This window comes from Alternaria triticimaculans, assembly GCF_023758025.1.
Source record: "Alternaria triticimaculans strain BMP 0046 chromosome Unknown scaffold_5, whole genome shotgun sequence".
Lineage (NCBI taxonomy): Eukaryota > Fungi > Ascomycota > Dothideomycetes > Pleosporales > Pleosporaceae > Alternaria > Alternaria triticimaculans.
The window spans coordinates 130,931-154,331 of NW_026055962.1; the positions used below are offsets into that span (position 1 = coordinate 130,931).

Below are 23,401 nucleotides of genomic sequence, written 5' to 3' on the forward strand. Positions count from 1 at the left end.
TCTATTTCTCACCTTGTAGTGTACAGTTGCGGTACGCAGGAGTTGACTTAATCATTCGAGATCGCTCGCTCGATAAGTGTACAAAAGGCCTCAACAGGTGGAGGATACCTTCCCACTGAACTCAAGGCTTTGAGAACAAGCCTCCTAGCGTTCAGTATCAAAGCTCGCCGTCGCCGAGAGTATCACCAGCAATATGTCGGACTACGATCGTATGTATGTTTTCTCCGTTTGCCATTTCTCGATCAAAGCTAACTCCAGACTAGCACCCAACTCAACCATGACAACTCGCCCCTTCTTCAACTCCCGGGGGAGCTTCGAAACCGGATCTACAAGTTCGTTCTGCACTATCACCTCCCCATATACGTCGATATACCCGCTCTGGAGGATGAGCACGGAAACTCTGTCCCTAGAGAAAACACACGAAGAATGCTAGCGCTTCTATATACATGTCGTCAAATCCACAGCGAGGCCTCGATGATGTATTACGCGCTCAACACATTCCAATTCGAGCTTGACACCTCGCTCATCGAATGTACTAGTAGTCTCACTGCGGAGCAACTCAACGCGGTCAAGTCTATCGATATGACGGGAGAGCTTGTGGAAGAGATTGAGATGCGCGCCGAGCATCATGCGAGCGACAGCCCGCGATTGCACCTCGATACGCTGACCTCGCTGCAAAAGGTATCCATCTACCCTTACGCGTTCCGTTCAACGCCAATAAATCTCGATGTCATTGGAGTTTATCTAAGGGAGGCGACTGGTAGAATGGGCCTGGAGGTCATAGAGGTCAAGAGGAAGCAGAAGCCGACATAGGCAAGTTGCAATCGCGTAAGGGATCTATAGTACAAGCATACAAACGAAACAGTACATCAAGCTGATGTATTTAGAGTACAAGAAAGAAAAGTGAAACGAGTCTAAGTAGACTCTCCTAATAGATACCCCAGGTAACTGCCTGGCCCTTGATGTTGCCGTTGCACTCCATGTGGCCTTCAGCTCCCACCTTGCCGCTGCCACCGAACTTCTCGATAGCGGTGTTGATGATGTCGATGACGTCCTGCCCGCCAACTACAAAGTTGACGTTACCGTTCGTCTTGGACGCTTCAACACCGAAAGAGCAGGAACCAGACTTGGCGATCTCGCGCTGGTTGTGCCCAATGACATCCGTGGTCCAGTCGGTCGAACCATCTCCTTGGATGTTGGTGATGATCTGGCGACAGTCTTCGACGCTAGGTGAAGCACCGCTCGTCTTGTCATCGAAAGAGGAATCCTTGCAGTCGTTTCGGCCTGGTGGTATGTCGCAGGGATAGTGCGAGCTCGAGCCCTTGTCGGCAGTGTCCCAGGATTGGAAAGCCCTGTCTGCACTGCAGACGGGTATGCGGATGAAGCCGGGCGTCGTTACGTCGATGTCAAGCAAGTTGTCCATTGTACCGTCGTTGGTGGGATCTGCAACTTCTGCGCCGTTCTTGCGACCGTTCGAGGTCCAGGTCCTGACGGAGCCCTTGATGAGATCCTCCTTGGTAATACCACCGAACGCGTCTTTCCCGTCCAAAGAGTCAAGGCCCTTGGGTGCTGAGAACTTCTGGACTCTGCATGTGGTCTGGCAAGGGCCCTTCTCCTGGGGCTCACATTTGCACACTCTAGCATCGCCGTCAGGACTGGCAATATAGTACATCTTGCCCTCGAAGCACATTCCAGTAGCTTTCATGGTGTCGTCATCCATGTATTTACCAATGTTGTCTCCATCGCAACCGTTACCGGAGTCGATGATGAAGGGGTAGGCCTTGGATACACTCCAAAGGTTTGGGATAGCGAAGCCAAAGACGGACTTCTGGATATTGGCACGGAGATCATTCTCGGTCATAGGGCTGGGAAATCTGTCGCTACCATGGACGTCCTTGGACTCTGCGCCAAGGATAAGCTTTCCATCCGAGATGATGTCCCACAGAGTATCGATGCTTCCATCGGTTCCATCGAACAACCGCTTCAACGCGATGGTAGTGACGTTGGCCCATCCAGTGATAACATTGCCCATGTAACTGGAGAAGGAATCTTGAAGTTCGACGGTCCATTTTGCGTCTGGGTCACCTAGAGTCAACAAGTCCTTGGCGATGGTTGTGCTTTGACCAATCAATGTGAAAGTAGTGTCTTTGGCGTTGTCAAATGCCGGGCCCTCCCCCTTGAAATAAGGCATCTTCTTGATGAGATTGTTGAAGAATGGCCCAGCAGCTGAAAGGGTTCCAAGGGTGAGAAGGTCGATAAGGAATAGCTCCCATGTGTGATCGGGCTCGGGTGGAATTGGCGCAAACTTGTTCTCCAGATCTCGCAGATTGGTAGCAACTACTGCAGCCACATCGAACAAGGCTTCATGGTAATCCTTGTACATTTGATGAATGAACACGAAGGAGTTCCAAATCAGCATGGCTGCGGGGCCTGAGTCTTCTGCCTCCAATCCTTGGCCACAGTCTGCGGTCGCATCGCAATTGCTGCTAGATGACATCGTACCACAGTCAGGTGAGGAGGCAACATTGGTAGTCTCGGAAACCGATTGAGAGAAGCTGATGCCACCCCTACCACGATCGGTATCTTTCCAGATTCTGATAATGTCCTTCCAAGCCTCATCAGTACTGAGCCCCACCCATTGTTCATGTGGTGTATAGTATGAGGCATCGTCGACCAGTACGTCAGTACAGTGGAAACTGGTCCAGTTGCCATTGCGTGTGTGGTCGGCCCTGGGGTCCTGGCCAGACTTGATGAGTTGCTTGTAGTCGCCCCAGCTCGCCGCCGGCTTTGGAACATCGTGGAATGTTTGCAAGTCGCTTGCCCAGTCGGTAGTACCTCCAAATCCCCAGGCTGAGTACAAGGTGGCGCGTGTCTTCTTCGTACTGGCGCTCATGTAGCTCACCCATTGGGTGTCATCATAGACAAGAATGTCGCTGTTGCTGCTAGTGTCGACAAAGTTCTTGACTACGCGTCCAGCCCTCTTCTGATCGTTCACAATGTCTGCAATCTCGGCATCAGCAATGTACCCAGCTGTGCCTGTACATTTTCCTTTGGTTGCTTGGGAGCTTTCGCGAGTGCCCGTGTAGACACAGCCTGGGCCCCAACAACCTGCTTCGGCCATGTTGAAGGATCGTCCATAACTCGTGATACCAACAATGACCTTGGCTCCTGGAACGCCTGCTTTGGTAATCATGGCAAGAGACTGCTTTGTCTCCGTCAAATTGACTTGACTGCGCAGGCAGTTACCTGTAGCGCATCCCTCCTGAGAGTAGGAATTGTCTGCATCCCACTGGCCGTGAAGATCATAAGTCATGTAGACAATGTAATCGACCACTTTGCCAATGTCCTTGATGGGGAACTGCTTGAGATACCAGTACGAGGAGGGGGCGGCGATGGAAATTGACTTCCCGGGCAGAAGGTTTTTCAAAACGACGAGGAAAGCCAGGTAGTTCGGACCATCAGCCTTGCTAGCTGCAGGTATGCCCGGAAGATCGGGTGCACCAGGGTACTCCCAATCAATATCAACACCATCAAGTTCGTGCTTCTTGATGAAGTTCGCAATGTTGGTGGCCATCTTGAGTCGGTTGGCGGATGTGACACCTTCCCGGAAGATGTTGTACGTAGCAGGAAAGGTGGAAAAGTCCCACCCTCCGAATGACAAGATCTTCTTCGCGCCTTTGATCTTCTTGAATGCGTTAAACTGGTATGTTGATAGCACATCGCCAGTTTCAACCTCGTATGAATTCGTTAACGTGCCAAAGGCGAAGTGAATGTGCGTATACGCTGCAGTGTCGATCTGAGAGGCATCCTGGAAGAGACAGTCGCGGCCCATCCCATAGCCCTCGTAGTAGGCGATCTTGATACCGCCGCTGCCAGAGCCCTTGACGATGTCGGTTCCACAGTTGGAAATGCAGCCGTAAGTACCCGGCTTAGCAGTACCTGGAGCACCAGTGTTGGTGTCGACGCAAAAGTCTTTGGTGATGCCACATTGGCCCCAGATGTTGCAGCATGCATTCAAAGGACAGGGATTCATATCTGTAACATTTGTGCCAGCGGTGGGCGGTTTCGAGTCGGGCTTCTGCGGGCCGCACTGTGCGTTGGCAATAGGGGCTGGAAATGGCGCACTACCTTTGCTCAAACACATGTTGGTGCCTACAAAGAGGAGCTTACAGCCGTTCCAACCCCATGTGTTCTTGTTGAAGTCTTCAATCTTGTCCCTTGTGAGACTGAATTGGGCAGCAAGATCGTCGCAGTTATCGTCGGTCTTGACCTGGTATGTGTAACATGTGCCGTCCGACCCCTGACTGGGACTGAAATCCGGAAGGGTTCCACTCGAACAGCAAACGTGCTGCTTTGGCCTCAGGTTTGCACAGAAGCTAGAGTCCGAATTGATCTTGGTGAACTCTGCAGCAGTGATGCCACACTTGGCAGCCAGCTTGGCACAGCTGTCGCCAGAATCGACTTGAACAGTCCTGCAGTCCGCACGAGCGTGAAACCTGGCATGAGACGGATACCTCTTGTGTGCTTGGTGCTGACTAGTTCGCTCGAACAACGAGGTGGAATTGGACAAGGTGGAGTTGGTAGTGCTGTTCGTGGGTACCAGTGGTGTAGTAAAGATGGCCTGTCCGGTGATGTTGGCCGATTCGGAAAAGGATAGACATGTCGCATTGGCCCAAGTTTTGATGGCAGTTTGCACTGGAGTGAATGTGCCGTTGCTAGTCACCATGAGTCCAAATATATGGTCGCTACCGTAACTTGGCTCGCAGAGCTGCATAGCCAAGCTGGGCGTCGAAACATTGAGGTTGTCGAGTTTGTCTTCAAAACGCTTCATGGCGGAAGCGCTGAGCCCCTGATTCAACAAGCCTTGGCCAATGTATAAACCAATCGTAGCTTGACCAGACTGGCCAAACATGATGAAGGGTCGATCAGTAGCGCCATGTCCGTTGTCTGCGTATTCTCGAATTTGCGCGATGAGCGATCGGAGACCGGAGGCAGCCAGGCCGAAGCCTTCATTCCACCAGCCAATCTCGAAATCGACATCGACAGTCTGGGCGGTGTTGGTCGAATTCGGTTCCGAGCTGGCAAGCTCAGTGAAGTCGGTGCCAAACGAGGAGCAGGCATTGATACGGTGGTTGCTCGAATCGTCATCGACCTCGTCGTAAAGAGAGAAGTCGTAGAACATGGTCTCCGTACACCGCTTGATCTGCTGGAAGTTGGGATAGGCAGACCAGTTGCCCGTGTTCGCGCCAGAGATGCTGCATCGTTCTGGGCAAGGATTGGAGTTGCGGTAGCTCGGGCTCGTAGCAAGTCTGAAGTCTCCCTTCGCGGACACACTGTCCGCAAAGAGCAAGAATCCGATTGCCCTGACTGCTGGGCTCAACCATGCTGAGGCAACCATAGTTGTAATACAATAAATGAAGCTATCTCAGTCAAGATACTGAGCTCTAGGGCTGCAAATGAATGTGACAGGAGAAGCTACCAGAGTCAAAAGAGTGACTTGGGATACCTGGTGCCCTAACTATCGACAAGGAGAAGTCTGCTTTATACTGTCTGCAGTCACACCGTTGCTCGTCAAGGTTTGTATCGAACGACCTAGATAGACCTCTGACCATCTTGAGATTCGTGTCCCGCAAGACGAACTTCCGGTCAGTGGACCTAACACGGTCATTCCTTACCCGCCGTTGGGGGGCCTGTTGTGGATGCTCATTTCCGAGGCATGCTACAGTAGGTTTCCAACAAGCATGAGATGAAAATCCGCGGGTGTATGCAGGGGTTCGGTCTGAGATCAGCCCTACGATGTACCAGTCCAGGTAGCCTTGCAGTCATCCTGGAGCGTTCAGCAAAGCTTTTACCCAGACTAGACCGTTCCTACAGACGGCCTGGCCCGTAGTTCAGCCGCACTTGGGTGCCGTCAGACCCGAGCTGCCCACGGTGCGGCCCAACTCCCGGCAATTCCATAGATGATCCTGATGGAGGCCTGATGCAATGGTCCAAGCGGGAAAAGTCTTGTAATCTAAAGCTATTGCTTAGCTATTGCTTACGGTCAGAATCTGACGTATTGATGTGCAATATGGTTGTCCCAATTAAGAGAGGAGTGGAAGTCAATCGCTCAACAACCAAGTGAATGTGTATTAAGTAACTGTGAAGATCTTCACACCATCATGTAGCCGAATGTACCAAATGCGGCCACCAATCCTGCCGTACCTCCACCAATCAGTCGCTGTGCAGTGCTCTTCTCGTCAGTTGGACAAGAGTCTCCAGGCTTTCGAGTTGCCTGGCAATGAAGCGAGGTCATGGATGCAGAAATGTTTGAAGCAGCAGCCGCATCAATCTTGATGTTGCAGGGAGTCGGGGCCGGTGTGGTGGCTGCCATAGATGCACAAGTCTTTCCATCATAATCCTCCCAGGTGATAAAATCAGGGACCGGCAGGGTGGCGTCGACGTTGATGGCAACTGCTTCATTGTCGGTGCAATCTCGGTTCGTTGTGGCGGCTACGAGATCTAATTCTGGTGCGGAACTCTTGATGGTGAAGAATGTGGAGCGACTCGTGCGGTTTGCTGCGAGACCACCTCCGAGGAATGCAAGCGAGTCCTCGGTGCAACTGTTCCAGCCCACGTCCAAGCGAAGCGCCCACACGCCCTCTTCGGCGAAGTTCGAAAGGATTTTGACCTCCTGATAAGGCTCACTGCCGGAGAAGTTTGCCCATCTTAGGTGGTAGAAGAGGTCTCTGCTAGCCTGTGTTTCCACGTTCGTGACCGTCACGTCTAGCGTAGGATTCAAGAATCGCCCTAGGTCGGGGTTCTGGATGGCGACGATAACTGGAAAAATTTGCGTCGCGGCATAGGTCTCGTTGCGAGGAAAGACGAGGTCCACCTCTAGCATGCCGGAGGCTGCGTTCACGGCTCCCGCGCAAGCGGCGAGGAGTAAGGCGACCAGCATGCTGACGCCAAGCAGGGACGGTAGATAGGTGGCTGAGGAGTTGGGGGCGAAGGTGCGTCGATGTAGTCGTAGAACAGAAGGAGACAGTCGAGAAGTGGAAAAAATATAAGTGGGAGAATTAGGTTACATTGAGGATCGATAGAGTGAATGCAAGGTACCTTGCTGAAGGCGGAAGGCGGCCTATCAAACGACCGTGCAACAACGCTAGCGGCTAAAACGCCAATACGCCCGCTTGGCATCCACGCCTTCGCCTCCACCTCCCTCGCGCGAGCCGCGTTTTTGCCGTTCCTCATGTCCACTTCCGGTCCGTTCCCGAACCGTTATGGCTGCTGCCTCAAGTGCAGGGACAATCAGGGGAAACTCTTCACCGGCCGCTATTGTGGCTGCGCTAGTGGTGTCGTCAATTGCTTCTCTTACGCCCCGTTGTCAGCTCATCCGAGGTTCCTGAATGAACTATGCAGGCCGCTTCCAACACCAGTGACCCGCCTGGTCTGCCGCCTAATTATTCGAACGCTAGAACACGAAGAGTCAAGCAAAGAAGATGGGGAACTGCGATGAAAGGTATAAGAAAGATGGCATAGAGCGTCGTTGAGTTCCCATCTTGCCATCAAGACATCAAGCTTGCTCCATTCCACACTCGTTTCTACAACTTTTCTGTAATACTGCAAACTCCCAAAGATGCAACTTACACGTCTACTTGCTGCCGGTTTCCTCACGGGATCGGCCCTGGCATGGCCCGCTCATCTTCGCCGGGGCGTTGACTGTGGATTCTCTACCACAGCTGACAGCGGTGCGACGTGCGAGAGTTTTGCATCCAGTTGGGGACTGTCTGTCGACGATCTCAAGAATCTGAACCCCGGTATCACCTGCCCCAACCTCGACACCAGCAATGAGTGTAAGTTTCTCCCTACGAACTGCACGTGATGTATACGCTGACTTCCTACAACGATAACTAGACTGTGTGATTGGCACTATTACCGACGACCCGATCACAACTTCGGCTCCTGTTACCACCACCACATCGGCAACCACTAAGCCGGCCACCACTACCACTTCTGCCACGAGGCCCACCACTTCCTCTACGACTACCAAGGCCAGTACCACCACCACGGCCGGCAATGGTGTTGCCACTCCCATGCCCACCCAGCCTGGAATGGTTTCCAACTGTAATAAGTTCTACTACGTCGAGAAGGGCACCAACTGCGGCCAAGTGCTCGACAGTCAGAAGATCAGCCTCGGCGACTTTGCCAAGTGGAACCCCAGTGTGAACAACGACTGTTCCGGTCTGTGGGCCGAAGTGAACGTCTGTGTTGGCGTCATTGGTGGAGGAACCCCCGTCACGACCGCCAAACCGTCGACCACTACATCCGCAGGAAACGGCATTCAGACACCTCAGCCAACCCAACCCGGAATGATCTCTAACTGCAACAAGTTCTACTACGTGCCTAAGGGTTCTAGCTGCAGCCAAGTGCTTAGCAGCCAGAAAATTGCCCTCACTGACTTTGCCAAGTGGAACCCTAGTGTGAATAACGACTGTTCTGGCTTGTGGGCTGAGGTCAATGTCTGCGTTGGTGTCATTGGAGGCACCCCGGTCACTACTACTACTAAGAAGCCAACCACCACTACCTCTGCCGGAAACGGCATCCAGACCCCTCAACCCACCCAGCCTGGCATGGTCTCCAACTGCAGGAAGTTCCACTACGTCTCCAAGGGCGACACTTGCCAGCAGATCATCAGCTATGAGAAGATTACTCTGGCGAACTTTGTCAAGTGGAACACTGGCGTTGGATCCAACTGTCAAAGCATGTGGGCAGAGACCAACGTTTGCGTTGGCGTGTAGAGAGGTCGCGACGTTTCTGTTCCTGTAATTGATTGGCGGGTGGAGCAGACGAGGCACGGCAATACCTGTCGAGAGTTGTTCGTAATGCAGTCATGTTCATGCAGTCATTCAGACTTCTATATTCATATCACCGGACATGTCCCTCTAAATAAACACGAAGCTTGAACGATGAGCTTGACGCCTGAGAAGCTCAGTCCTAGCGCAACTCAAGGAACTTCAACAACGAGATTGTCCGCCCAATCCCCCTGATCTTCTTTATTCCTCACTCTACTTCCCTTGTCCCTTTGCTTCTTCGTCTTACTATCGCGTGTACCTTCTCTTACAACCTCCTCTAGTATTTCTCTCCCTGCGTCATCCTCGCTAATCAGCTTCGCAGCGAGACTGAAAAGCACAAGTAGCGTCCACGCAGCATCGTTCCCGCAATCGTGCAACTTCCTAGGTATCATACCGACCAGGCGACATAGCGTTCGGAGCGATACATTCCATCCAGGATCGTCAGTCTTGTACATCTCGCGAGCAAGCTTCTGCGTGTCGATGATCGCGGTCACGGTGGCTATGTCATTTATGTTGATACCCGCCTTGTTCAGCGAGAGAAGATCCGAAGGGATGTCGTGGCCAACAAGGATGATTGGAAGTTTCTGTTCGTTTGAGTCATGGACTTTCGATGAGTCATACAGAGGGAGCTTGCGCGCGTTACAGCACGGCTCGCTGTCTCCATTGACGTAGTGAGAAAAGATGTGGTTGAGGACGGCAGCGCGCTCGCTCCATCGCACTTGGTGCACTTGGCCATGGAACAAGGCCTGCAATTGCTTTCTATTTACGCCTACTCGGCCGTACCGGAAGTCGAAAGTCTCTGTGTGGAGGGGCGGGTGAGTATGGTGCATCGGTGTCGAGAAGTGTGAGGTTGTGAGACTCCTCGTGTCGAGTGTGGATGCGCCAATAGCGCTGAAGCGCTTGGGGTTTCCGTGTGCGATATCGAAGGAAATGAATACGGGGTGTGCGTGAGAATTGGGATTGTCGTGGTTGCTTGCCAAAAGCTGCTGGAACAGGCAGCGCACTTCTTCAAGTGAGATTGGGGGAGGAAACATTGCTTTGAGAGCACTGATTCTTGCTGTTACGGTTCCTTCGGCTGAGCTGGATTGACTGCCGTGCAAACAATAGAGATGGACATCAATTACAAAATATACTCTCCTTTGACTCACCGCTTTCATTTCAAGGACTCATCGCCGTACCGTGGATGTAGATGGAGACGAACCAACTTGGAATTCGTCGGCAAATTATAGTTATCGCCTACCCAACCACCCAAAGTACCATTAAAGTTATTGCAATCGGATCATCACGAGACGAGCGCGCACTTGTCACCTTCTAATGCATGACAAAAAGCTCAGCTCTAGCTTCTTCGTCCCCAACTGCATCATCCTCGCGATCCACCCTCTCGATCTGAGTAAAGAAACACTCACCAACTACCGTACAATGATAGAAAGAAGTGACGCCATCTCCGTTTCGTTTTCCTGCCATGGCCGCCAAAGTCGGCGCAATCGATTCGTCCTCTCTCGGAAACTGTCCTTCTACCGGCCGCACAAGGACTACGGGCATTCTAGTATGCGCGTTGCCCCAAAGGACTACATCTCCTGCTTTGGCGCTAGACGGCACGAAGCCAATCGATCCGCTGACGGTTACGGCAAAAGACCGGCCTTCTGGAACTGAGGCCTTGCTATCGGGGTCCATGTAATCCTTGATGAAATGAAAGAATGCTTCGTTGCAGTATGTCGGATCCCAGCTAGTGTGTCCCGTAGGTGTTGTTGTGCCATGTGCAACGTCCATTTGCTTCAGCCATGCGTCCATACAAGACAGTAATCCGCGTTTGGTAGATAACCACGTTTGATCTGTTTCTGGTAGTTCCTCCTCGTAGTCTGCGTCTGAGTCGTCCCCACTCCATTCTTTCACGATTTCCATGACCCAGTTTTCGAAGAACTGCATACATCTTTTATGAGTATCGCTGTCGCTTTTGCCAAGAGTACCCGGTGTCCCTGTTCCAAGTCCCATTTTGTATTCGGCGGAACGCTTTTGTGCTGCGGGGTCGCAGTCGAAAGCGTCGGGGATCTCGTCGCTCGTTGCTTTGATGATGTCTTTTTTGGTAGACAGAAACTGGAGTGTGGTGAAGTCGCGGTTAAAATTCAACAAATGATCGATGCTATAGGGTTCGATTAGTGGCTCTTGAGCTTCCGATTTGCGCTTGCGCGAATTGGGAGAGTTGCTGTAACCGGCCTTTACCCAGCTTTCATAGATGGAGATCCTGTGATGAGGATCATTGAGTCGCCAGTCGGGGATCCAAGTCGGAGGTCTCATCTCCTGCTCCTTGGTTTTGTTGTGGTTTCCTGAAATCACCATCTGGTAGTATTCAGCAGAGCTGTCTTCGTCTCTGTCGTGGTACTGAGTGCATAGGTATCTGAAGCCGCGTTTTTGGAGGACACAGGCAGCCGCTGTACCGAACGCTATCTGCCAAGAACAAGTGAACGGCTTTGGTCCCATGGCAAGCAAAGCTTTCCCATCGCTTGCAAGGCACACTAGGGCGTCGATCATGTCTCGATAGTTTGCTACCTCGAGTCCTCTCCAGCGGTCGAGCCACTCAACGAGATCAACAGGAGTTTCGGTGCGAGTGTTGTGCAGAACTTCCAACAGGTCCAAACCCTCAGCATCTCGATAATCTTCCCTTTCGACTTTACCGTCTTTAGATAGGAAGTAACCGCAAAGTTCCCCCCAGCGAACGCGCATAGAGCCACATTGAACCCATGGGTCTTTGGAAAACCTCAAAACTTGATGCGACCAAACACGATCAAACCACTGTCGTTCAAAGACGTCGCTATCCCACGGGAGAGCTTGTTTCGCTGTAGAGGTGTCGCTATGAACACCTTGATGCAAGCGAACTGCTTTTATACGCGCCTATATACAGTCAGTATAGCAATGGATCAACTTGTGATACTAGTAGATAACGCACTGCCTTGAGAACAGCCTCGCAAGAAGGACTTAGTGAGCCGCTGTAAATGATTGTTCTTCGAGCCACATAGTAGATCTGGTCCATGATAGCTGCGTGGCTAGCGCGTTCCATCTTATCGCCCTGGTTTATACATAACTCCTTCACCCATATACAATGAGGCAGACTGTCATGTCGTATATGCCTGAGTGCACCCTCGAGGTCTGCAGTAATATTGACATGCGCACCGCCCAGACACAAATGGCCTGACTTTTCGTTGCTAGTAGAGACATGGCTTAGCGCCGTGTACACCTTGATGAGATCAATGTCCAATTCTGAAAGCGTGGCCCGAGTTAGGGTTCCAGACAGTATGGATGCGGGCTCTGGGGACAGCTGCAGCACAAGTATGCGGATAGAGTCAGGGTGCGTTAGGGGGCTGTACGCAAGTGTAGCGCTGTTCTGCATCGTGGATCAGTATGAGATCTGTGGATGATGGCTGTATGTAGTGGGATAGAATGCGGGGTTCCGTGTTTATATACTAACACAATACCACTCGAGGCGCTAGCAAGAAGCGCGTTTCGTTTGAACTTCGAAGCCACCTAGGTATACAAAACCCTGTGTAAGATTTTGTCATACTACGGCACCACACTGTTCGATTGAGATTATCTCTGATATCATATCCATCACAAGGGTCATAAGCCCATACCGAACAAAAACGCCATCTATCCATATGTGCTCATACAAGCTACTTTTCTCCACCTGGTACAACCCCACGGCACTCAGAGTAAGACTTACTGAGCAGCCGGCGCAGCATTGTTGGAGACCTTTCCGTTCGTGATCTTAGGACCAACAACCGCCTCCTCAAGCGCACGCTTGACATCGGCAACAAGATCCGCCTCATCCTCAACACCACAGCTGATGCGGACGAGATCGTCAAAGACACCCGCTGCCTCGCGCTGCTCCTTGGGAATACCACCGTGTGTCATGGCGCTGGGTACCTCGACAAGCGACTCGACTCCACCCAGCGACTCAGCCAGTGTGAAGATCTTGGTCGCTTGGCAGAAACGCTCTGCAGCTGCGTGACCGCCCTGGATACGGAAGGAAAGCATGCCACCACCCATTCCGTCACGGTGCTGCTTCAGCGCAATGTGGTGTTGTGGGTGGGAGGGAAGACCGGGGTAGTTGACGGAAACGACGTGTGACGAGGCCTCGAGAGCCTTTGCGACGCCCGTAGCGTTCTTGGTCGCTTCCCTCGCGCGGAGATGCAGGGTCTTGAGACCGCGGTGTGCGAGCCAGCAGTCGAAGGCCGAGGGAACGGCACCAATGGCGTTCTGGAGGAAAGACAGGCGCTCGTATAGCTCATCGGAGTTGAAGGCCGCGGCGCCCATGACCACGTCAGAGTGGCCGTTGATGTACTTGGTGACGGAGTGCACCACGATATCCGCGCCGTGGTCAAGCGGGTTCTGAACGTACGGGCTCATGAAGGTGTTGTCGACAACCACCATGATGCCATGCTGATGCGCAATCGTGGAGATCTTGCGGATATCCACAAGCGTCAGCGTGGGGTTCGACGGCGACTCGATCCAGATGAGCTTCGTGTTGGGGCGGATGAGCTCGGCGATGTCGATCTCGATGCTCGGGCTGAAGGTGACTTTGACATCGTGTGTGAGGGCTACCTTGGTGAAGTAGCGGTGCGTTCCGCCGTAGACATCTGAGACGGACACGACGTGTGAGCCTGCGGCGAGCGATTGCAGGATGTTGGCTGTGGTGGCGGATCCGGACGAGAATGCGAGCGCATAGCGGGCGTGTTCAAGGGCTGCGACTGCCTTTTCAAAGTTGTCTCTGCAGGCGCATTAGTTTTAGACATGTGGGTGGTGTTGCGCATGCGTACCGGTTTGGGTTCGAGGAGCGCGAGTACTCATACTCGCCTATGGGCTTTCCAACGGCGGTTTGCGCGAATGTTGTCGACAGAGAAATCTGATTGGGTTAGCCATGGGTCTGTGAGACTTTGCGCGTGCAATGCTTACGGCTTCGATGACGGCTCCGGTGACGGGGTCATGAGGGCTTCCGGCATGCACGGCGAGGGTGCCGAATCCGTGGACTGGTGACGGCGCGCGTGGCGGGGTGTCGATGGGGTGGTCGGGGAGCGTCATCTTGATCTTCTGAGTACTCTTTGAACGGCGGGCGGAGTTGACGTGGTGGTACGAAGGAACTTGAACCTCGAAATGCAGCGGGAGGACAAACTTCTATCCAAATTTCAGGCCCTCCGAGGTGTTGACGTCTATAGGTAAATTATTGTTCTAGCGACAAATCCTAGCGCGCTTTCTATCGGTGGTGCATGTGCGGTTGACCGTGATGGCGCGAATGCAGAATAATTCTTTCTTGCAGAATTTCCTGTCAAAGTGGAGATGGAAAGCAAGGGAGAACCATCTCCATGGCTCCTGCCATCTTATACCCAACAGGCCGCGTTGGACGTCTGACATTTCTCAGCAGCAGATTAATCAGGCGGCGTTTGCTCAAACCGTGGCATACACAGCTCGGCCCAAAGCGCGCGTTGGTTTCGTGAGCAAGCGGAGATGGTGTCATAGTATTCTCCGACCCGCCTTGTGACGGCCTTGGCAGCTTTTCGATTACACATCGCGCTGCGAGTGCTACCAAGTCCAGCAGGTTGTTCGGGCGAGATGCTTTATAGAGCTTTTGGATACGTAAGCACAATCTAACATTGGCGCTCAATGGCAAGTGATTTGCATCGTAATCTGATTGAGGTGGAGAGAGGTCTATGAAGGGCGCAAACGTCTATGGGTATCTTGGGGGTATAATGGTGATGCTTAGTATGCATCCTCCTCTGGCCGGCTCTTAAGCTTCACATATCCACTTATGCCTTTCTTTCGCGCCGTCTGCTCGCTGTGGGAGACATGTCCCGTCTGTGATGGTGAAGACTTTCCGTTCCTCGTAGTTGACGTGAGGTGGCTACGCCCATCGTCGAGGCCGGTGTTACCTCGCCGTTTCTCACCAACAAGGATTGGGTCTTCCGCGATCAAGTTCTCCATGTCTTCCCATTCTTTCTGGTTCAACACGTCCCATTCTTGCGCCTGCTGCTCAGCCAACAGATATCCCCTCAGCTCGTCGATAATCTTAGTTGGCGACAAGCCCCATCCGCTGATGTACTGTGCGTTCTCGGCCATGCCTAGGAAGGAATGTGAAGTAGCGTGTGAAAGCTGCCCAAAGCCTACAGGTGACTTGCGGAGGATCGATCTGGAAGACCTGGAAGTGGTGATATCTTTGTCCAATGGATTCTCGAGGCGTTGGGGATTGTATGTTTCTTGCGTGATCAGTAGTCGGAACAGATTGCGACCGATCGAACAAGTATCCTCCCACTGTTTGAAGCTGTCTTTCATGCCCTGGGTTCGGCAAAGCCAAGCCACATTGTACGCAAGCAGAGACACGCCTTCAATAAAGGACGAGTATGCAGGAGGATCTTCGGCGCAGAGGTGACTCAAAGGGCGATCCACGAATAACGCGCGCGGCTTCGGGAGATGAATACGCGTCTCAAGCGTTCGGGACGCTTCCGGACTGGCGCTGGACGAATGTGAGGGTGTCGAGCCAGGGAAAAGTACTTTCTTGCCCTGGTAAGAGGATGCCGGACTGAAGATTGTGGGTTGAGGGTAATCGGCATGGGGGAGTGTGATCTCGGCTGGGAGACGGATGCCCAGGTAAGCAGCGACTCGAACGACGAGCTGGGCCACGGCAGCAAGTGAGGCAGATAGGCCATCAGGCGTCACATCTGTTTCAAAGTTAGCATATCGCCTCGACAGCTACAGCCTAGACATACCATTCAGATCTCGAAGATCGTATATCCGCAAACGCGTGCCGGGCCCGATATTGTAGACTTCTTTGATGCCGCCGTCCCTTGTCTTTCGCCGCTGAATCTTGAGTCCCGCGAGCCTCGCAGCAGTCGTGCACAGCTGCATGCGCAGATCTATGGTATCGTGGTGCATCTTTTCCGCGTTGTAGTCCGACCGCTTGACCCTCTGCTGCACCTTGTCCAACTCGTTCGCCCGCCGCGATTCGATGCCGTATGTGGCGGACGAGAGGTCTGACTTGCGTTGCGCGTTCGCCGCTCGCTTCGCTTCAAGCTGCTTCCTGGTATCCTCCATCTGCCGTCGGAGCTGGTCGGCATGCTCTGAGATCATGCCTAGTCGGTCCTGTATCTCTGCCGTTTCTGCTTTCGTCCGCTCCCAGTTTAGATTGTTCGTACACTCTTGCCTGTCGACCAAGAGCCCGCCTTTCGAGTCGGTGAGAGAAACATGCTGGATGGCCTTGTCTTCCGAGCCGTTTATGATAGCTGTGACGTGTTTCGCGACGGCATTGCGGTCTATCAGCGTCTTTGCGAGTTGGATGCGGGGCTGTTCGAGGTATGAGCGCGCGCAGGTCATGCAGTGGAGAGGCTGGCTCAGGCTGCCGTCTCTCCCGCAGATGTCGCACTCCATGGTGAGTAGAGGTTATGTTATGTGATGTCGCCTGCAGAAATGCCGTGGAGTGGTAGGTCTGGAAGGTGCAGCGAGACCATGGTGGGAGTGATCCGTCGAGGCGGTTGGCGAGTGCCTATGTAGCCATGGGATCCGTCAGTGGGGTTTTCGGTGAATGTCTAGGCTCCGTGAATGTTAGCGCTCTCCTCTGTCGTGAAGCATAAGCAAGGCATCTAGAGGCTGGTGGTTGAAGAGGTTGTGTGATGGAGGCAGTACTCAGGCAGAGGCGCGATTTCGCGAGTCAGACGCTCCTTCCAACGTCATGCCGCGACTGACCAATTCGGATCGCGCTAACGCACGTGGTATACGTGAGTGAACCTCAATCTACCTTTTCGAGTACTGCGTTTGATCTGATAGAACTGAAATCTCGCGTCGAACATCTTCCTGATGACGATGAGACGCGCTCGCGATCACTCTACTTACCTACAGCACTGACCAAAGGCATCGCAAATGAGCAGGACTCCCGACCACGAACCCGAATCATCCCTCCCCTCTCACATCTCGTCAACATACCCCTCTTCTCCTCCACTACTGACCCAGTTAACAAATACCACCGCAATGGATACTGCCCCGGCTGCCAAATCGGAGCCGCCACCCAGTCAAGAGGCTCAGACTGTACGACCGCCAATGAGACGCATGCACTCAGATGAGACAGAGCGGCCATCTTCAGCACAGCGCACGAAAGACGAGGTCGACGACGAAGCAAATGCAGCCGCTGAGCAACAGTCAGAAGATGAAGAGAGTGACCCCGCAGAAAAAATTGTCGATTTTGATTGGGAAGACCTAGAGGCGCGGTACCACGATGCCATGAAGACATGCCACAACCAAGAGGATCTGCTAATGCAAGAGTGGGACAATCTCATGAATGTACAGCTGCCTCTTCGCTACTTCTGCCCGAGTTACTGATGAAGTTGTTAGTACTTCCGCATCTGGGCATCATCAGGGAATGAGCATGAGACTGAGCGGACCTACGCAAGGTAATCATGCCTTCTGAAAGTCGCGTGACCTACTAACAGCGTGCCTCAGACTTCGCACACGCTCGACATATGTTCAGCACGAGGAAGCGGAATTGGAGCAAAAGCGGAATCATTGTATGATAGCCTTTACTTCATTTCATGCTTTTTGACTAACATGCCGCAGACATCAATGTAGTCAAAGCCTTCGAGAGTGCGCTCAACCTCCTCAAAGCCAGTGGCCTCGGTCGTTGATGCTCATCAACCTAGGCGCTATCTACCTTGCTCATCATCCGCCGCAATCGGAAGTCTCACAGCGTCTCGCTGGCCCTGATAGCTCGTCGCCAACCCCGCGGCAATTGGTGCGGTTGTCTAGCCTTTCAATGTGCACTTCATCGAGGATGCACCTAATGCGCTGTTCCGTCATGTAGGATGCCATCAGTACCGAAGTGGTCGTGTTGAGAAGGATCAGTCGCAATGAACGGAACCCGGTCGATGTACATCAGCTGAAAGACATTTATTGCCAGGTGACTGCTCTATCTAAAACCCTAAATCAACCGCTCAAGATTCTATGCCAAATGCACCGCCTTTTGACGAAGGTCTGTACATGGTGCCCGTGCCTTCCATATATGCGCTAAACAATGAGACGCCCATGCCTTTTCATGCGAGGTATTCCAGAAATGGCCCAACATGGTCCAAATTTGTGATGGTAATGGTTGTGGTGCGTGTTTCGTCTATAGCAGAGGGTTGGAGCGGTACTCGGGAACGACGCCGTTTGTTTGCGACTTTTCGGCCTGATTCTCCGTCTCGAGCTCGTTGCCTACGCTGTCGTCTTGCTCGGCAAGCCACTTCTCTGCCTCGAGGGCAGCAACGCAGCCGGATCCTGCACTGGTGATGGCCTGGCGGTACCGCTTGTCCTGGACGTCACCGGCCGCGAAGACACCCTCGACGCTTGTGAGACCCTCTCCGGGCTTGGTGATCAGGTAGCCGTCCTCGTCCATGTCGAGCTGTCCCTTAAACAGCTCGGTGGCGGGATCGTGGCCGACAGCATAGAAGAGACCCTTTGCGTCGAGGGTCTGCTCCTCCTTTGTAACGTTGTTCTTGACCACTAGTTGTGTCATCAGACCGTTCTTCTTGTCCTCGCCCTTGATCTCGCTTGCGCTGGTGTTGTACATGATCTCGATCTTGGGGTGCGTTGTCAACCGGCGGGCGTTCGTTCGGCTCGCGCGGAGCTGGTCTCTTCGTACGAGTACGGTAACCTTTGACGCCTTCTTTGTGAGGTATAGAGCCTCCTCTACTGCCGAGTCACCACCTCCGATGACCACCAATGGCTGGTCGCGGAACATGGGAAGAGAGCCGTCGCATACAGCGCATGCGGAGACACCGTTGCCCCAGTACTTGTCTTCGCCCTTGAGATCTAATCTCCTGGCCTTTGCGCCTGTCGCGATGATCAAAGCATCAGCAGTGTGTATCTCCTCCTCGATCTCCTCCTCGTCGCCCATGGGGTGTAACCAGTACTTGAAGGGGCGCGCTTTCAGGTCGACCTTTGCGACGGTCTGGGAGATGATTTCGGTGCCGCAGGCTTCGGATTGTTCGCGCATTTGCTCCTGTGTTTTGTTAGTAAGCGTTGGCGCATGGCTATCGCGTGGCGTTACTGACCATGAGCTTGCCGCCTCCGATCTTGACGAAACCGGGGAAGTTTTCGACTTCGTCTGTTGTGGTCAATTGACCACCTGCAGCGATACCGAGAGCCATGAATCCCTCGTACATGACGGCTGCACATGGTTAGCATGTCACAAGGGTGGTTTCGAGGCGGTGTCTTACGGTTCAGATCCGCTCGCGCTGCGTAGATAGCTGCGGTGTGGCCTGCTGGCCCCGAGCTGCGTATGTTAGCATTATTCTCGAAATCGACTCTGTCGCGCCATTGATCGCAGAACATACCCAATAACTGCATGCTGTTAGTACTATACCAGGCACAGACTGCTATGATGCTACTTACTGACTAGTTTTGAATGCATATTTCGCGACTGTACTTTTGCAAAGGTTGAAGCAGTCGAAAGCCCCGCTACAGGTGAGACGCGCTGATTATGCGATGCCGCGGCAGCGATGGGGACGGAGAATAAAGATAGGTTGCGGGGGGAGGAGGCCCTTCGGAAGATTGATGCGAACACTTTGGCGGCGTGTGCGAAAGTTTCGCGTGTCGCGTGCAAGATGTGGTTGCGGGCGTGTGGGTCGTGTGTGGAGGGTGGGATGCGATGTGGAGGTTTAGCAACGAAGTGCGAGCGGTGCAGATGGTGCCTTATGTGGGAGGGACCAAGTGACGGAGAAGGAGCTGGAAAAACGCTTTTGACGTTGCCGCAGCGGGTTTGCGATTAGTGGGCGTCGTCTTCTAGCTTCGGAGGTTCCGCGATATTTGGGGGATGACGGCGAGCCGAGGCGTGGTGGGGTTTTCGAGATGCAGATCGTGCTCAGCTATGCGTCGCAGTCAATATATATACAATGCGGTATCAAAATGAGGGCAGCACGTTGGGACGTAAGAATCAAGAGAGCAAACACACCTTATTTGCAAATGCGACACATGTCAGACGTTGGGAGATTTCTGCTTGCAAAGAAAAAAGTCGGCTGCTTGCTGTCGATCTACGCCATCGCCGGCCGGGCTGTCATTCTTAGAAATCGACCTGTACTAGACCCACGTTCCACGCAGCCCACCCATCTTGCCCATCTCGCGTTTAATGTCCGGTGCTGACATGCTTGACTCGAGGCGACTTCTGTATCACGAGCCTCGGCAAAGTTCATCAGGAGCCCCGTCCGAAATGTCGCGACTTCGTCCGGTGCTGAGGCGTAGTCTGGGGGCGACTGTTTGGATGATTACAGTTCATGCACGTTCTGGAGTCGCACGCGTCGCGCTTCACTTTCTGTCTTTGTATATCGGCCCCGCGCTTAGGAGTGAGCACTACGAGTCCGTTGTGGGCATCTGACGCTGCTATCTAATCCTCCGCGCCTGGACGCTTCCTGAGGTTCTCCACATTGTAGAGCATATCCCGGACTGCTTTGTCATCTGCAAGTCGGTCGTTACCACCTTGGTCGAAACTCTTCAATGTCTCTGCGAGCTCTGCATCAGCGTGCCATGTACCGTCGTGTTGTCTTGCGAAGTATTGCAGTCTTGGTGCCTGTTCGACATGTTAGCTATCATCCATGAGACGCTTCTGAGGAAGCTTACCGTGTCTTCCCGAACTTCGGTGGTTGAGCCTGGCTTCTGGATGTTGTCTATCGACACAGCCAAGTTCAAAGGACCGGTAGACGTGCGGATGATGGCAAGGTCCAGTGCGTTGCCGTCCAGTGGTATGGCGTAGCCTGGAATGGATGCACCTAGTCTGAAGCCGAACAGCGCTGGTACTCCCTCGCATGCTACAACAACTGTCTCGGCCTATCAAGAGTCAGATGATGGATAAACAAAGTCAAAGTCTTCATGATACTTACATCGTCCTTGCTTGGTAGATTCCATATTCCAGAAACCGCAACCTTGTACGTTGCCACATCTACTCCTGCTGGGATCATGCCATGCTCCTGGAGATGAGTGAAGGCAAGATCACGGATGGCCAACTTTTCCTTCAAGAGGTAGTTCTGCCAATCCCATACAAACAAGTGATCGTCGCCACCGCCAGACACAAGTAGGCCAGATTGTGTGAGGCAAAGCCTGCTCACAAACGCTTCGTGGCCGAAGCAGAATCCCTCTATGATGTGCGCTTGCGGTGGGCCTCGTGATATTCTGATGTGCTCGTCCCGGTCCGCTGTCATGATATAGCCCCGACTGTGTGCCTGAGCATAGACGACATCTGTGAGCATAGAAACGTGGCCTAGGAGCAGCTCGTGCTTGAATCGCATAGTCTCCTTGGGCTTCGCCGGGCCTTTCGCTTTCCGTTTCAGCTGCTCCTCAAGAGTCTTTCGATTCCTGCCAGAGTGAACAGTGAGCGTAGTAGCGGAAGGGATCCATTCTTTCTCATCGGCCTCTTCAGTTGCTGGTGCCTCGGGCAGCTCTTCTACCTTGTCGTCATCAGGCGAGGGGAGAAGTGGTAATGCATAAACATCGCCAAACTTGTCTGCACACAATATGGTTGCGTCGTCAGACGTGAGGGTAATTGAGCAAGGCCGTCTTGACATGCACCTTGATCACGTCAATTTTCGAGTAGTTTTTTTTTTTCGGATATCGCGCGCCTCTTACCTTTCACTCAACTGGTGCAGCTGGCTCTGAGCATCGATCTGGAAGACGCGAACACATTTGTCTTCGCCAGTGATGCCAACCAAGTATTGTCCATCATTTGAGAGGATGAGACTGGCGAAATTCGACTTTTGCTCTTTCGGTTGTTCCAATTTGATGCGTTTTCCTGGTCGCTCTTCGGAGTCGCCCTCCTGCTGATCCTGCTCATATTAGCGATGCGCAACTCCTTCGACCACCAATCCAACGCCACACCATTAACAAATCACAAGAAGTACGCCATCACTCACTTCAATTTGGGCGTCTTGCTGTGGCCATGTCGTCACTGACCCGCGACTGGATTGAACTACAATCTTGGAGCCGCTCGCTGCAAACACGGTCCAGTCATCTGAAGACTCAGAGCTTCGCGCTACAATGCACTGGTACGGAACAGTCATGATGTCTGCGTTGGACACTGCCTCGTGGAGTTGATGGTACTTTTCTGTGAGGCCCCAAATGCGCTAGCGCGTTAGGCGAGCAGGGGCCACCCACAGCAGACAACCTCGATTTTCGCCGGCCGAACTTTCCCTCTCTTCCTCAAACCATCAACAACACCAAACTAAGACCTTAAACATCCCTTTGGGTCGCAGAACACAATGGGGGGCAAGAAAGAAACCAAGGCCGCTTACTTCGAGAAGCTCGAGCAGCTCCTCAAGGAGTACAAGAGCATCTTCATCGTCACCGTCGACAATGTCTCGTCCCAGCAGATGCACGAGATCCGCCAGTCGCTCCGCGGCGAGGGTGTCGTTCTCATGGGAAAGAACACCATGGTCCGCCGTGCTCTGAAGGGTCTCATCAACGACTCTCCCGAGTACGAGCGTCTCCTTCCCCACGTCAAGGGTACGTCTTCACATCCACGCGACGCTCGCGCACAGCATTGACACTAGTACAGGCAACGTCGGTTTCGTCTTCACCAACGCCGACCTCAAGGAGACCCGTGACAAGATCCTCGCCAACCGTGTCGCTGCTCCCGCTCGTGCCGGTGCCGTCGCCCCCGGCGATGTCTACATTCCCGCCGGAAACACGTAAGAACACGTCTTGCGCGCACACATCGTACAAGTAATTGACATATCGCAGTGGTATGGAACCCGGAAAGACCTCTTTCTTCCAGGCTCTCGGTGTCCCCACCAAGATTGCTCGTGGTACCATCGAAATTACCTCCGACTTGAAGCTCATCGAGGCTGGTAACAAGGTCGGTGCCTCCGAGGCTACCCTGCTCAACTTGTTGAACATCTCGCCCTTCACCTACGGTATGGGTATCTACCAGATCTACGACAACGGCCAGACCTTCGAGGCTTCCGTCCTGGACATCGAGGAGTCCCAGCTGCTCAAGGCTTTCTCCTCTGCCATCAGCACCATTGCCGCCATCTCTCTGGCCTCTGGCTTCCCCACCCTGCCCTCCGTCATGCACTCCGTTGTCAACTCCTACAAGAAGGTCATCTCTGTCGCCATTGAGACCGACTACGAGTGGGAGGAGATCGCCGAGCTCAAGGACCGCATCGCCAACCCCGACAAGTACGCCTCCGCTGGCCCTGCCGTCGGTGCTACCTCCGGTGGTGGTGACGCCCCTGCCGCCAAGGAGGAGGCCAAGGAAGAGGAGAAGGAGGAGTCTGAGGATGACGACATGGGCTTCGGTCTTTTCGACTAAGCTACTCACGTTTGCGATGACATTTCTTGAGAGACATCGGCATGACTACGGTCTGTCGAAGCATGTCTTCATGATATAGACAGTCAACGACAATACGATCAGATGAACTCATTCAGACACTATGCCGTGATGCTCACAAAGCATCTGCGTCAGTACAGTCTCAGGTAAGCCTATACCCTTTTCATCTCGCGCTGCTATGATTATTTTCTTTTTAACCCTGAGATTCCTCGGTGAGGATCAAAATACAACAACAACACTCTAA

At 53.1% G+C, this 23,401-nt stretch overlaps 11 protein-coding genes across 11 annotated transcripts; 4 read left to right on the top strand and 7 right to left on the bottom strand.

Moving 5' to 3' along the window:
• Positions 1-193: 193 nt before the first annotated feature.
• J4E78_004363 (uncharacterized protein) lies at positions 194-813 on the top strand (the record flags this gene model as incomplete). Its single annotated transcript, XM_049364992.1, has 2 exons — positions 194-213; positions 264-813. The coding sequence occupies 2 exons, from the start codon at positions 194-196 to the stop codon at positions 811-813; spliced, it is 570 nt and encodes a 189-aa protein (XP_049222793.1).
• Positions 814-928: 115 nt separating this feature from the next.
• J4E78_004364 (uncharacterized protein) lies at positions 929-5,398 on the bottom strand (the record flags this gene model as incomplete). Its single annotated transcript, XM_049364993.1, has 1 exon — positions 929-5,398. The coding sequence occupies one exon, from the start codon at positions 5,396-5,398 to the stop codon at positions 929-931; it is 4,470 nt and encodes a 1,489-aa protein (XP_049222794.1).
• Positions 5,399-6,151: 753 nt separating this feature from the next.
• J4E78_004365 (uncharacterized protein) lies at positions 6,152-6,940 on the bottom strand (the record flags this gene model as incomplete). The annotated part of the gene is made up of 1 exon (XM_049364994.1): positions 6,152-6,940. The coding sequence occupies one exon, from the start codon at positions 6,938-6,940 to the stop codon at positions 6,152-6,154; it is 789 nt and encodes a 262-aa protein (XP_049222795.1).
• An 889-nt stretch (positions 6,941-7,829) lies between these two features.
• J4E78_004366 (uncharacterized protein) lies at positions 7,830-8,780 on the top strand (the record flags this gene model as incomplete). The annotated part of the gene is made up of 2 exons (XM_049364995.1): positions 7,830-7,833; positions 7,897-8,780. The coding sequence occupies 2 exons, from the start codon at positions 7,830-7,832 to the stop codon at positions 8,778-8,780; spliced, it is 888 nt and encodes a 295-aa protein (XP_049222796.1).
• A 1,365-nt stretch (positions 8,781-10,145) lies between these two features.
• Positions 10,146-11,862, bottom strand: J4E78_004367 (uncharacterized protein; the record flags this gene model as incomplete). Its single annotated transcript, XM_049364996.1, has 2 exons — positions 10,146-11,509; positions 11,775-11,862. 2 exons carry the CDS (start codon positions 11,860-11,862, stop codon positions 10,146-10,148), a joined length of 1,452 nt encoding a protein of 483 aa, XP_049222797.1.
• A 683-nt stretch (positions 11,863-12,545) lies between these two features.
• On the bottom strand, positions 12,546-13,907 carry CYS3 (cystathionine gamma-lyase cys3; the record flags this gene model as incomplete). Its single annotated transcript, XM_049364997.1, has 3 exons — positions 12,546-13,596; positions 13,646-13,731; positions 13,782-13,907. The coding sequence occupies 3 exons, from the start codon at positions 13,905-13,907 to the stop codon at positions 12,546-12,548; spliced, it is 1,263 nt and encodes a 420-aa protein (XP_049222798.1).
• Positions 13,908-14,582: 675 nt separating this feature from the next.
• Positions 14,583-16,244, bottom strand: J4E78_004369 (uncharacterized protein; the record flags this gene model as incomplete). The annotated part of the gene is made up of 2 exons (XM_049364998.1): positions 14,583-15,538; positions 15,587-16,244. 2 exons carry the CDS (start codon positions 16,242-16,244, stop codon positions 14,583-14,585), a joined length of 1,614 nt encoding a protein of 537 aa, XP_049222799.1.
• Positions 16,245-16,841: 597 nt separating this feature from the next.
• Positions 16,842-17,491, top strand: J4E78_004370 (uncharacterized protein; the record flags this gene model as incomplete). Its single annotated transcript, XM_049364999.1, has 4 exons — positions 16,842-17,181; positions 17,227-17,260; positions 17,310-17,374; positions 17,424-17,491. 4 exons carry the CDS (start codon positions 16,842-16,844, stop codon positions 17,489-17,491), a joined length of 507 nt encoding a protein of 168 aa, XP_049222800.1.
• A 479-nt stretch (positions 17,492-17,970) lies between these two features.
• On the bottom strand, positions 17,971-19,190 carry CYS9 (Thioredoxin reductase; the record flags this gene model as incomplete). The annotated part of the gene is made up of 4 exons (XM_049365000.1): positions 17,971-18,843; positions 18,896-19,011; positions 19,061-19,116; positions 19,186-19,190. 4 exons carry the CDS (start codon positions 19,188-19,190, stop codon positions 17,971-17,973), a joined length of 1,050 nt encoding a protein of 349 aa, XP_049222801.1.
• A 1,033-nt stretch (positions 19,191-20,223) lies between these two features.
• J4E78_004372 (uncharacterized protein) lies at positions 20,224-21,889 on the bottom strand (the record flags this gene model as incomplete). The annotated part of the gene is made up of 5 exons (XM_049365001.1): positions 20,224-20,406; positions 20,457-20,663; positions 20,717-21,336; positions 21,466-21,655; positions 21,803-21,889. The coding sequence occupies 5 exons, from the start codon at positions 21,887-21,889 to the stop codon at positions 20,224-20,226; spliced, it is 1,287 nt and encodes a 428-aa protein (XP_049222802.1).
• A 198-nt stretch (positions 21,890-22,087) lies between these two features.
• On the top strand, positions 22,088-23,139 carry J4E78_004373 (uncharacterized protein; the record flags this gene model as incomplete). Its single annotated transcript, XM_049365002.1, has 3 exons — positions 22,088-22,331; positions 22,384-22,516; positions 22,569-23,139. The coding sequence occupies 3 exons, from the start codon at positions 22,088-22,090 to the stop codon at positions 23,137-23,139; spliced, it is 948 nt and encodes a 315-aa protein (XP_049222803.1).
• Positions 23,140-23,401: the final 262 nt, after the last annotated feature.